Consider the following 13446-nt stretch of genomic DNA (forward strand, 5'->3'; position numbering starts at 1 on the left):
TGGGCTATTTTCAGTCTAAAATCAATAGTTGAAAATATGGAATTATGTTTTGCATGAAGCAAATGAAACCTCTGTTAGGCCCCATGTCATATTTTAATCTAAAAAATTAAGAAATTATATATTGCATAAATATCATTAAGCATATTTTAGAGTCAAGGTCATATAAAAAAATAAACAATTAAATTAAATTCAATTTTGCCTAAACAATAAAGCCTATTTTAAGGCCCCGGTCAGCACAAAATCAAAGAAAAAAAAAAAGAATAATATTTTCCATAAAGAAAATAAAACCTATTTTAGGGCCCATGTTGTATTTCAGCCTGAAATCTAAAGAAAATAATATAACATTATTTTTTGCATAATGTAACTTAAGAAATTTATATTTTAAATGTTTAAATTATTTAGATTGTATTTTTTATAATTTTAAAAATGTTGAAATTATATTGTGCATAAAGATTAGAACATTTTAGGGCCCAGGTAAAGTAAAGTAAAGTAAAGTAAAGTAAAGTAAAGTAAAGTAAAGTAAAGTAAAGTAAAGTAAAATAAAATAAAATAAAATAAAATAAAATAAAATAAAATAAAATAAAATAAAATAAAATAAAATATAAAGATTTAGCAAATAAAGAAAATAAAGGCTATTTTAAGGCCCAGGTCAGCCCAAATTTCAGCCTAACATTAAAAGGAAATAATATGAAATTACATTTTGCATAAAGAAAAGACTATTTAAAGGCCCATGTCAGTCTCAAAACAAAACAAAACAAAACAAAAGATAAATAAAATAAAGCCTATTTAAGGTTCAGGTCATATTTTAGCCCAAAATAAAAAAGAAAAAATATGAAATAAAATTTTGTATAAAGAAAATAAAGGACCATTAACATTTTTATATTTGTGTCATAATTTTTCATGAAAATTAAGTACATTTGAATGAGAAAAAAGAAAATATGCGAAATATTATTTTAATTAATAAAATGTTTTAATATAATAATAACTATTATAATAAAATAATGAATTACCCTGTCTGGACACAGAATTTAATTCTGTTTTATAATATCTAATTTTACTTTGGGGTGATTCTGACATTTCTTTGATAATTATCGTCACTTACAGCTGTTCTTTCATGTAACTTTATCCTGATTAGCTGGCGATGATTCAACATTCCTGAGCTTCCTAAAGGGTGACCTCATTGTGCTGGACCAGGACACGGGCGAGCAGGTCATGACGTCCGGCTGGGCTCACGGCATGAACGACAGAACCAAACAGAGAGGAGATTTCCCTGCCGACTGTGTTTATGTGCTGCCCACAGTCATTAGACCTCCGTCTGATATCGTGGTACTGATATTATAATATTATGTTTGGCTGCAGGGGGCGTTTCATATTTATTATTGCAGTCTTTTATGAAATCCTCTCACATTCTCTGTCTGGCATTTTCTCTCTCTGTCTTGCCCTCTCGATGACTTTGCGGCTCAGGCTCTGGTTACCATGACACCAGACCAACGGCAGGAGTCGATCCGGATTTCCCATGTTCCTGTAATGGAGACGGAGGAGAGGATAAAGCCGTACACGCTGGAGGAATTCTCTTATGACTACTTCAGGTGAGCAGTCATCACTTCTGGCCCCACATTGTCCCTACTCTGTTTCAAATGACAAAATGCATGTAAATTATGTGAATTAAATGAAAATAAAATAAAAAAGCATATTTATCCAGACAGGGTTATATAGGGACACCATTCATGTCCCTACACAATCTTTTGCTGTTTTAAATATATATTTAAATATGTAAAATGCATAAATCAAATAAATCAAATAAAAAGTAAAAAGAGAATTAAATTTAGGTTTATAGAAAAAAGTATGTAAATTGCATAATAAAATAAAAAGTAAAAAGAGAAATAAATTCAGGTTTATAGAAAAAAGCTTGTAAATTGCAAAAGTGAAATAAATAAAATAAAAAGTGAAAAGATAATTAAATTCAGGTTTATAGGAAAAAAGTATGTAAATTGCATAAATAAAATAAAATAAAAAGTGAAAAGAGATCAATTCAGGTTTATAGAAAAAAGCTTGTAAATTGCATAAATAAAATGAAATAAAAAGTAAAAAGAGATCAATTCAGGTTTATAGAAAAAAAGCTTGTAAAATGCAAAAATAAAATAAGTAAAATAAAAAGTAAAAACAGAATTAAATTCAGGTTTATAGAAAAAAAGTATTTAAGTAAAATAAAATAAAAAGTAAAAAGAGAAATAAATTCATGTTTAGAGAAAAAAAGTGTGTATATTGCAAAAATGAAATTAAAAAAAGTAAAAAGAGATAAAAAAAAATTCAGGTTTATAGAAAAAAAAAGTATGTAAATAAAATAAAAAGTAAAAAGAGAAATCAATTTAGGTTTATAGAAAAAAAACTTGTAAATTGCAAAAGTGAAATAAATAAAATAAAAAGTAAAAAGAGACTTAAATTCAGGTTTATAGGAAAAAAGTATGTCAAATGCATAAATAAAATAAATAAAAGAAAAAGAAAAAAATAATTAAATTCAGGTTTATATTAAAAAAGCTTGTAAATTGCAAAAAATGAAATAAATAAAATAAAAAGTAAAAAAAAGAATTAAATTCAGGTTTATATAGAAAGAAGTATATAAATTGCATAAGTAAAATAAAAAGTAAAAAGAGAATTAAATTCAGGTTTATAGGAAAAAAGCATGTAAATTGCATAAATAAAATAAATAAAAGAAAAAGAAAAAAAGAATTAAATTCAGGTTTATAGGAAGAAAAGTATGTAAATTGCATAAATAAAAAATAAAAAAAGAATTAAATTCAGGTTTATATAAAAAAAGCTTGTAAATTGCAAAAATGAAATAAAAAGAAAAAGAAATAAATTCAGGTTTATAGAAAAAAGTCTTGTAAATTGCAAAAATGAAATAAAAATAAAAATTAAAAAGAGAATCAAATTAACAAAGAAAACAAAGAACAAATGTTGTAAGCAGTCACTTAATATACATGATGAACTCATTCAGATGCATATGCATTTTGTCTCTCATTGACCTCTGACCCCACTCATCCAGGCCTCCACCCAAACACACTCTCAGTAGAGTGATGATCACCAAGAATCGTGGGAAGGACAAGCTGTGGTGCTGCACACGAGAACCCATCAAACAGGCCCTGCTGAAAAAAGTGTGTGGGTCATGAGGAGCTTTCCCAGGAGGCCTGCATGGCTTTCATTGATATCCTTTAGTCTGGAGATGCATAGACGGATGCGTCTGTTTGACTGATTGTGAGAAAGTGCAAAGTGAGCAATTCAGAGGTTTTGTTTCTTTTGATTTTGGGCTTAAATATGACCTGCGCCCTAAGATAGGCTTTATTTTTTAATGCAAAATATTATTTATTAATTTTTTATTTAGATTCAAGTCTGAAATAGACATTTATTTTTATGCAAAAATAATTTCATATTATTATTATTTTTGATTTTATGCTTAAATATGACCCGTGTCCTAAAATAGACTGCATTTTTTAAGCAAAATGTAATTTTTTTTAATTTTTGTCAGGCTAAAATATGACCTTGGTCCTAAAATAGGCTTTATTTTAAACATTAAACATTTAAAATAATGTCCTTTTGTTAATGAGTAATGTGATTTAATTTGGTTTTAGCCTAAACTCCAGAAGCTCATAGGTGTTATCGTCTTTCTGACGTTCCTTGACCTTCTCTCCTGCACCTGTAATGAAATATATGGGCGATTATCCGTCCAAACGGACGCGTTCTGTGAACGAGCTCACGGATCAGATCTTCGAGGGCGCGCTGAAGGCAGAGCCTCTCAAAGACGAGATCTACTGCCAGATCATCAAACAAATGACTGAAAACCATGTCAAGTATGTCACTCCTTTATATATATACAATATACAATATACACTACCATTCAAGATTTTGCAAATTGTGAAATATTATTGCAGTTTAAAATAGCTGTTTTCTATTTGAATATATTGTAAAATGTAATTTATTCCTGTGATGCAAAGCTGAATTTTCAGCATCATCACTCCAGTCTTCAGTGTCACATGATCAGAAATCATTCTAATATGCTGATTTGAAATGAAAGTGAAATAAATGGTGTGTGTGTTTGTGCAGGTACAGTGAGGAGAAGGGCTGGGAGTTGCTGTGGTTGTGTGCCGGTCTCTTTCCTCCCAGTAACGTCCTCTTACCGCACGTCCAGAGGTTTCTACAGTCAAAGAAACATCATCCGCTGGCTTCTGACTGCATGCAGAGACTGCAGAAAGCTTTACGGTGAAAACACACGTACAACTGCATATACATGCAAATATAGACACATATGATTATTGTGTCTGTTTATATTGCCAAGAAAGTTACATGTGAAGTAGTGTATATACCACAAAAAAGCGTCTTTGCAAAAATATTTTATGTGCAATTTGGAGCTTTTAGTCCATGTCAGTAGTTGAACTGGATTAGAAGATGTTGCTAATGAGGAATTCAAACTACACTTCCAAGAATTTTTTATTTATTTATTTGATTTTATTTTAGTTTTAGTTTTTATTTTATTTATTTATTTATTTTTGACACAACATTTCTTTGACAGTTATGCAATCAGCATTTCAACTTTCCTGATCCATTTTATTTTGTTTTATTTTATTTTATTTTATTTTATTATTTTAGTTTAGTTTTATTTTGTTTTAATTTATTTTATTTTATTTTATTTTATTTCTGACATTTTATTATGTTTTATTTTATTGTTTTATTTTAGTTTAGTGTCGTTTTTGTTTTATTTAAATTTATTTTATTTTTATTTTGACATGACATTTCTCTGGCTGTTATTCAATCAGCTGGTGATGGTTCAACATTCCTAAGCTTTATTTTATTTTATTTCATTTTATTTATTTTATTTTATTTCTGTCATGACATTTCTCTGGCAGTTATTCAGTCAGCTGGCGATTTTTCCTGAGCTTTATTTTTTTATATTTTATTATTTATTTTATTTTATTTTTGACATGACATTTCTTTGACAGTTATCCAATCAGCATTTCAACTTTCCTGAGCTATTTTATTTTATTTTATTTTATGATTTTATGAAACTGATAAAATGTAGATTTTGAATACAATGCCAGCTGCGTTGATTAAAAGCATTTGCAAAAGCAAATGCATCAGTGTAAATGAAAAAAAGCAAAATGCACATTATTTTTTGTTCCACCAACAAAGTAACACTTCTGATACTGTAATTTTGACTTAGAAACTTTGGGCTTGAATGCACCAGGACTCCTGAAGTGACTCATCTCTTTCTAAACTGCTGGATGCTCATAATTACGCAGTTTGGTTTTGATGTCGTGTCCTTTTGATCTGTTTCACACTGTTTTTCTGTTCTTTATCTGTCACTCTATTCTGAGCTCTCAGTCAGTAGGACTCTTCAGTGGTGATGTTGTGAATATGAGTGCTCTGTGAGTGTGTTGCAGTATGAATGACTCATCACAGACGCCGTGTGCTTGTTTGTGTGCAGGAACGGCTCTCGCAAGTACCCGCCGCACCTTGTGGAGGTGGAGGCCATTCAGCACAAGACCACTCAGATCTTTCACAAAGTCTACTTCCCTGATGACACAGATGAGGTGAGACAGACCCTCTTATGCTTATGACTCATCAAACATATGGGGATCTTGTTTATTGGAAAGATCCCAATATGTTTCACAGGTGACACTGATATACTGAGCTTTAACAAATCATTTATGAGTATCTGTTATTGCTATAACAATAAAACTTGAAATTTTATTTTATTTCTCATTTCTGATTAAACATGAAGTACTAAAGAAGTAAAAAATATTTTCATTTTATTGTATTATTTTATTTTATTTTCAACATTACATTCTTTTGACAGTTATCCAATCAGCAATTCAACTTTCCTGAGCCTTTTATTTTTTTATTTTTATTTTTTTTTATTTATATCCGACATGACATTTTGTGAGAGTTATCCAGTTAGCTGGTGATGATTCAACATTCCTTTATTTTATTTTATTTTATTTTATTTTATTTTATTTTATTTTATTTTATAATATTTTATTTTTAATTTTGACTTGAACTTAAAGTAAAATTAAATAAAAGAAGCGTTTAAATGAATCCATAAAAAATTCCATTACTTTAAATTAAATAAATATAAATATAAATATATGAAAATTCTTAAAATAAAATCTAATTCAAAATACTAACAAAAACTATAATAGTATATCAGTGATACTAAAATAACAGTGAGAAAGCTTTACATTTCTTTTAAACCCTCCTGAAATATTCTTTAAAATGCTTTGAAAATAAAATAAAATAAAGTAAAATAAAATGAAATAAAATGAAAATTAACAAAGCTATTTTATTTATTTTTTAGCTACCACAGCAACATTTCTCATTTCCGTTTAGTTTAACATGAAGTGCTGAAATAACTAAAAGTAAATAAACTCAAACTAAGAATTAAAATGAATTTTAAAAAATTATATAAACATAATTAAATAATAAAAAAAAACGTACTATAATATATCAATAATAACACTCAATAAAAGCTTTACATTTACAATATTCCTTGAAATAAATAAAATAAAATAAGAAAATAAAAAAAAAATTTTTAGCTGGTTTCTCATTTTCATTTAGTTTAACATGAATTAACTCTAAATATTAGCAGAAACTGTAATATGTCAATAATAACACTGAATAAAAGCTTTACATTTACAATATTCTTTTAAATAAATAAAATAAAATAAAAAGTAAAATAATAAAATAAAAAACAAATTTATTTCAGCTGGTTTCTCATTTCCATTGAGTTTAACATGAAGAACTAAAATACTAAATATAATATTTATAATAATATTTAAAACTAAAAATAAATAAAAATGAAAAACTGTAAAGACATTACAATGAAAACAAAAAATACATAAGAAAATATATAAAAATATATAAATATATAATATATAAATATATAAAAATGAATTCTCATGTAAAATATTAACAGAAACTATAGTAGTATGTCAGTGATGCTAAAATAACACTAATTAAATTTTTAACCCTCCCAGGATATTTCTTTAAATGCATGTGGAAGTGTTTTGACAACACTGTGTGATCTTTTGTATGTTTGCGGGTCCTGTTGTGTGTTTCAGGCATTTGAGGTGGAGTCCAGCACGAAAGCCAAAGACTTCTGTCTGAACATCTCCGGCAGACTGCTGCTCAAATCGCCCGACGGCTTCAGTCTGTTCGTCAAGATCTCTGATAAGGTAAAATCACACAGCAAGGCAGAACATCATCTTTGAACAGTGGGATTTTGACAATCTAGCACATGTTCCTGGAGCTTTAATTAGTACTGAATTCCTATCAAGACACACACATATATATATATATATAATTATTTTTGTCTGTGTTGTAGGTGATAAGTGTACCTGAGGGTGATTTCTTCTTCGACTTTGTCCGCCATCTGACAGACTGGATCAAGAAAGCGAGACCCGCTAAAGACGGTACGACTGTGAATTTTACCCCACATATACTGTACACTAACAAAACATTACCATGGAATTTTTTTCAGTGTTTTGATGTCAGTACCATGATACAGTAGGATTTGGTAAGAGGTTGGTGGGATTTTTAAATGTTTTTGAAAAATGTCCTATCTGCTCATCAAGGCTGCATTTATTTGATCAAAAATACAGTAAAAATAGCAAAAATGTTATATATTATTTTAAATTAAAATAGCTGTTTGCTATGTGAATATCTGTTAAAATATAATATATTTCTGTGATCAAAGCTGAATTTTCAGCATCATTACTCCAGTCTTCAGTGTCACATGATCCTTCAGAATACATTCTAACGTTCTAAACATTTTTGATTATTATCAGTGTTGAAAATAGTTGTGCTGCTATATATATATATATATTTATAAATAGAAAGTTTATTTTTACAAAAACAGCATTTGTTTAAAATAGAAATGTTAAGTAACATTATAAATGTCTTTACATCGTTTAGTCAAATTTCATGCATCCATGCTTAATAAAAGTAATTTAATCTATAAATTAATAAATAAATAAAAACTGACCCAGAGTAAATCACTTTATCCACTTCCAAAGTATTTATTTTATTTTATTTTATTTTATTTTGCAAAGGGTAAAAAGTAATAGCTCTAACTCTGATGTTCAGGTATAGGTAATATTAATTTCTTTAGTAAATTAATAAATAAATAAAAACTGACCCAGGGTAAATCACTTTACCCATTTCCAAAATATTTTATTTTATTTTATTTTATTTTACAAAGGGTAAAATGTAAAGGCTGTATCTCTAATGTTCACCTATAGTTTATATTAATTTCTTCAATAAATTAAAAAAATAAAAACTGTCCCAGAGTAAATCACGTTATCCACTTCCAAAGTATTTTATTTTATTTTATTTTATTTTATTTTATTTTATTTTATTTTATTTTATTTTATTTTATTTTATTTATTTTATTTTTCAAAAAGTAATAGCTCTTCCTCTGATGTTCAGGAATAGTGCCTTCATTGACCTACCAGGTGTTTTTCATGAAGAAGTTGTGGACGACCACTGTTCCAGGCAAAGACTCCTTTGCAGACTCCATCTTCCATTATTATCAGGTGAGGCGGTGTAAACATCGATAAACTAAATCAAAAAACCATGCATGATCCGTGGATAAAACCTGCACTTTATCAAAATAGCATATCATATCAGCTAATCTGTGTGTAGGAGCTTCCCAAGTATCTGCGTGGCTATCATAAATGCTCCAGAGAAGAGGTTTTCCAGCTCGGCGCTCTGATCTACCGGGTCAAATTCGAGGATGACAAATCCCACTTTCCCAGCATTCCCAAGATGCTGAAGGAGATGATTCCTCAGGATCTGATTCGCCAGCTCTCGCCCGACGACTGGAAAAGGGTTTGTGTCACACTCACAATGTTCTCAGTGTCCTACACATACTGATCCTTGTGCTTGTATTGACACAGTATTCATCATTTTTATGATCTGCAGTCGATTGTGGCGTACTTCAACAGACATGCTGGGAAATCAAGGGAAGAAGCCAAGCTGATGTTTCTGAAGGTCATTTTCAAATGGCCCACGTTTGGTTCGGCCTTTTTTGAAGTGAAGGTACTGTAGCTGTGCAACTGTATTTGGCAAACTGGCACTTTTCTACTTGCTGTTCACAAATGCAATTTGGGTTTTTATTTTCATTATTTTCTCTTCATGGACAGATCAGTCTCTTTAAATAGTTCTTCTCATTGCAGCAAACCACTGAGCCACACTTCCCTGAGATCCTGTTGATAGCCATTAATAAATATGGAGTCAGTCTGATCGACCCCAAAAACAAGGCGAGTTTTATTTCTTTTTCTTGCTCTTTTTACACCAGTTTCATTAAGCAACCACTGTATTTTCCATTTTTTATCATCTGAAATGTACTGAAACTTTTTAGAAACTGACTTTGTTAAGCACGCAAAACACACGCATTTACTTTTATAGCACATTTACTTTAAATACATTTATTTAGGGCTGATGTTTATAATAAAAATAGTTTATATTGAATACCACTATAATTCGTTTAAAGCTATTTCTATTTATTAATTGCTGATATGTTTTGAATGCTGTTAAATTTAATGATTTGTTGTGCATTGAGGAGAACAAAAATACGTGTTTACAGTGTTTCTAATACATTTCTTTTTATTTTTGTTTCATCTTTTTCATTCTTTCTGAATCAGTGCTACTTCAGTAACACTAAAATACTATTATATTTAATGTATTTTTTAAGTATTTTGAATTAGTTTTTATTTTTGCCATTTTCATATTAAATTTAGTTTTAGTAATTTTGTTGTCTGCTTTTGTCATTTTCATATTTTTTGATATATATAAAATATGTGTGTACTGTTTTTTTATTTTTTATTTTAGTTTTAGTTATTTTAGTACATTGTTATATTTATATAATATTATAGTATTTATTAATATCTCAATATTTAGCTTTATCATTATATTTTTATATACTATATATATATATATTATGTATATTAATTTTATGTTAATTTTTAGTCATGTTGTTACATGCTTTTGTAACTACGAAGTAATTATTATTTTATATTTTTTATATTATTATATAGAAACTATATTCCATTTACTTTAACAAAGTACTAAAATAACTGAAAGTAAATAAATTAAGAATAAAATTTAATTAAAAAAAAACTATATAGACATATTCAAAAATAAAAAACTGATAAAAAATGACAAAAACAACTAAATTACTAAAACTTGAAAAATAAAGTGAAAACAGAAAATATAAAAATTCTAAATATTAACAGAAACTATAATAGTATATCAATAACACTGAATTCCTTTACATTTCTGCTTTTGAACCCTCTTGCAATATTCCTTTAAAAAAAAAAAAACGTCAACTGTTTTTCTTGTTTTCATTTAGTTTAACATGAACTAAAACAACTAAAAATAAATAAACAAAAATAAAAACTGAATAGACATTTAAAAATAAAAAGAAACACAAACTATAAAGAAGAAGAAAGTAAAAAAGACGACAAAATATATATTTTCATTTTACGTTAATGTTTAGTAATTTTGTTACATGTTTTTGTCAGTTTTTTGGTTGTTGTTGTTATTGTTTATTTTATTTAATTATTTATTTATTTTAAATATTTTATTTCAGGTTACATTTATTTTATTAAAAGCATTTTTTATGGCTTTAGTTATAGTTTCAGTTAGCTATAATAACCCTGTTCTAAATGTATTAATTCAGTGTTTCCTTGTGTTTTTCTCTCAACAATAAAATTTTGACCATGTGCTACTTTATTTCTGGAAAATTCGTTCTGTATTGTTCCCAGTTTACATGTTTGTGTTTCCTCTGTTCTCGATCCGCAGGATATTTTAACCACGTATCCCTTCACCAAGATTTCCAACTGGAGCAGCGGGAACACGTACTTCCACATCACTATCGGAAACCTGGTTCAGGGCAGCAAACTTCTGTGCGAGACGTCACTGGTGAGAGAAACTCACTTTCACCAGCTTTACTGTACACAAATGATTTAATAATAAAAAATGACTTTCCTTATTTCCTTATAACAGGGCTATAAAATGGATGACCTGTTGACGTCCTACATCAGTCAGATGCTGACCACCATGAGCAAGCAGCGCAATTCACGCGGCCACAGCAAGTGAACGTTTGATTGGCGTGAGGCGGCGGAGCTGGTGCGTCTGCTGCGGCCCATTGGTCGGCCGTGCAGCTGGGGGCGGGCCTTCGCGGCTTCCCAGCTGTGGCGAATGAGCCGCACCCCCTCTGCCAGCTCCCAGGGCTCCGTGTATCCCGATGAAGACTCTTCATCCGCCTCCAGTGAGGATGACTACCTCTGAGCAAAGCTCCTGCCTCTGCGCATGTGAAGAACCCGATTTTTGTGTCTTTATTGGATGATTTTCTCCGGAAAATGTATTATATGTCTTAATGCACAATTAAGGTACCAGTTTTTCGAGTCAAATATGAACTGGAATAGCTTCGCTACTCATCCTGAATTCCTCACAATAACCGCGCTGAACAAACAGTATTTGGATTATTTATATGGTAAACTCGAAATGCATGAGTTTCTGAAGGTTTTGACTGATCGTTTTTAATGGCAGCAAAAAAGAACTTTTGTAATCGTTCAAATGTTACTTTGTGTTCCATTTGAGAATTCTGTGATTTGAATGTTACAATGTTTCACTGCAGGCCTTAATATTTTTTTGGAAGAGGAGTAATTGTTTTCACGTGCATCTTAAAGAGATAGTTCTCCCAAAATTTTACATTTGCTGAAGGTGTAGATGAGTTTGTTATTCATCAGAACAGATTTGGAGAACTTTAGGATTACATCACTTGCCCATTAATGGAAGTGAATGGGTGCCGTCAGAATGAGAATCCAAACATCACAGTATGTCTTTTTTGGGTGAACTAGTCTTAAAATTGTTACATGATCAAGTCATCTCTTGATCAGCCACAATTTTCTGGGAATGGAAGGGGAAGAGACAAATACATGGCCTTATTTAAAAAAATAATGCACCTATATAAACAACATGTTCAGGTCATATTTCACCCTAAAGACATTTTTTTTTCCATAGAAGAAAATAAAACCTTGTTTTAAAAGTCTCATTTTTGGCATGTTCCTGCATAATGGTAGTTTTTATAGCACTCCCTCTGAAGTATTGAGGATTTAAACACAAACCAACATTTTAAAACTGCAAAAAAAAAAAAAAGTTCAGATGTTTGTTTGCTAAAGATGTAGATCTTCATCAGAACAGATTTGGATAACTTTAGCATTCCCCACCAGTGGAAGTGAATGGGTGCCGTCAGAATTTAACCTCATTTCCATGGATCTTGAGTCTATTAAATACAGCTGATTTTGGGAATGGAAGGAGAAGAGAAAAATACATGGCCTTACTTAAAAAAAAAAATAATGCATCTGTATAAACAATAACATGTATAGGTCATATTTCACCCTGAAGAAAAATAATTATTTTTGCATAGAAGGAAATGAAACCTTGTTTTAGAAGTCTAATTTTGTGTTCATGCACAATGGTGTTTTTTGTTGCACTGCCTTTACTGTACAGTATGAGTTACACTGAAGTCATAAAAACATAATATAGCGTTGAGGATTTAAATGAAAACCAACATTTTAAAATTACAAAAAAATAAAATGTGTAAATGCACTACACTAATCTTAAACGGATAGTTCACCCAAGAAATTATTTTGCTAAAAGATGTAGATGAGTTCACTCTTTATCAGAACAGATTTGAAGAACTTTAGCATTACATCACTTGCCCACCAATGGAAGTGAATGGGTGCCGTCAAAATGAGATTCCAAACAGCTGATACAAACATCAGAATATGTCATTTTTTTGGGTGAACTAGTCGTTTAAAATGGTTACATGATCAGTTAATCTCTTGATCTGCTTGACTATAACCATAAGTCTATGAATCTTGAGTCTATTAACTACAGCTGATTTTTTGGGGAACGGAAGAAGAGAAAAATACATGGTCTTATGTTTTTTAAAAATGCATCTACATAAACATTTGCATAAAACCTGAACCATAAAAACCAGTCAATAATCTACTTTTTGTGATGTTCATGCATGGTAGTTTTTGTTGCACTGCCTTTTATGTATGCATTAAAAGTCATAAAAGCATATTGTAGTGTTGAGGATATAAAGAAAACCAACATTTTAAACCTGCTTTAAAAAAAAATCAAACCATCCAAATGCACTAGAACTTTGTAAACAAAAAATGCAATGCTCTTAAAAACAGCGTTCACATTCATGTAAATTTAATTGCATTTTAAAATAATTTTGGGGTAAAATGTGACCTTGGCATGTTTCCATGTGATTTATCCAGATGATAATAAATAGAAACTCAAGAGGTCCTTGAAGGAGCTGTAGGTTTGATCTATTAGTTGTGTCTTTTTATTCATTTAATTTATGGCCTTTTTGCA

General features: G+C 29.6%; 1 protein-coding gene across 1 annotated transcript in view; it reads left to right on the top strand.

The window, feature by feature from the left end:
• myo7aa (myosin VIIAa) overlaps positions 1-13056 on the top strand; it is a 47171-nt gene extending 34115 nt beyond the window's left edge. Inside the window, 15 exon segments of the mRNA XM_051134972.1 lie at positions 1136-1326; positions 1465-1589; positions 3047-3158; positions 3160-3205; positions 3695-3848; positions 4102-4257; positions 5480-5585; positions 7113-7226; positions 7376-7463; positions 8479-8585; positions 8695-8880; positions 8974-9090; positions 9228-9311; positions 10855-10974; positions 11059-13056. Of these exon segments, the coding sequence (XP_050990929.1) occupies positions 1136-1326; positions 1465-1589; positions 3047-3158; positions 3160-3205; positions 3695-3848; positions 4102-4257; positions 5480-5585; positions 7113-7226; positions 7376-7463; positions 8479-8585; positions 8695-8880; positions 8974-9090; positions 9228-9311; positions 10855-10974; positions 11059-11151 (1799 nt within the window). The 3' untranslated portion in view covers positions 11152-13056.
• The last annotated feature ends 390 nt before the right edge of the window (positions 13057-13446 follow it).

Source organism: Labeo rohita, chromosome 18, assembly GCF_022985175.1.
Source record: "Labeo rohita strain BAU-BD-2019 chromosome 18, IGBB_LRoh.1.0, whole genome shotgun sequence".
NCBI lineage: Eukaryota > Metazoa > Chordata > Actinopteri > Cypriniformes > Cyprinidae > Labeo > Labeo rohita.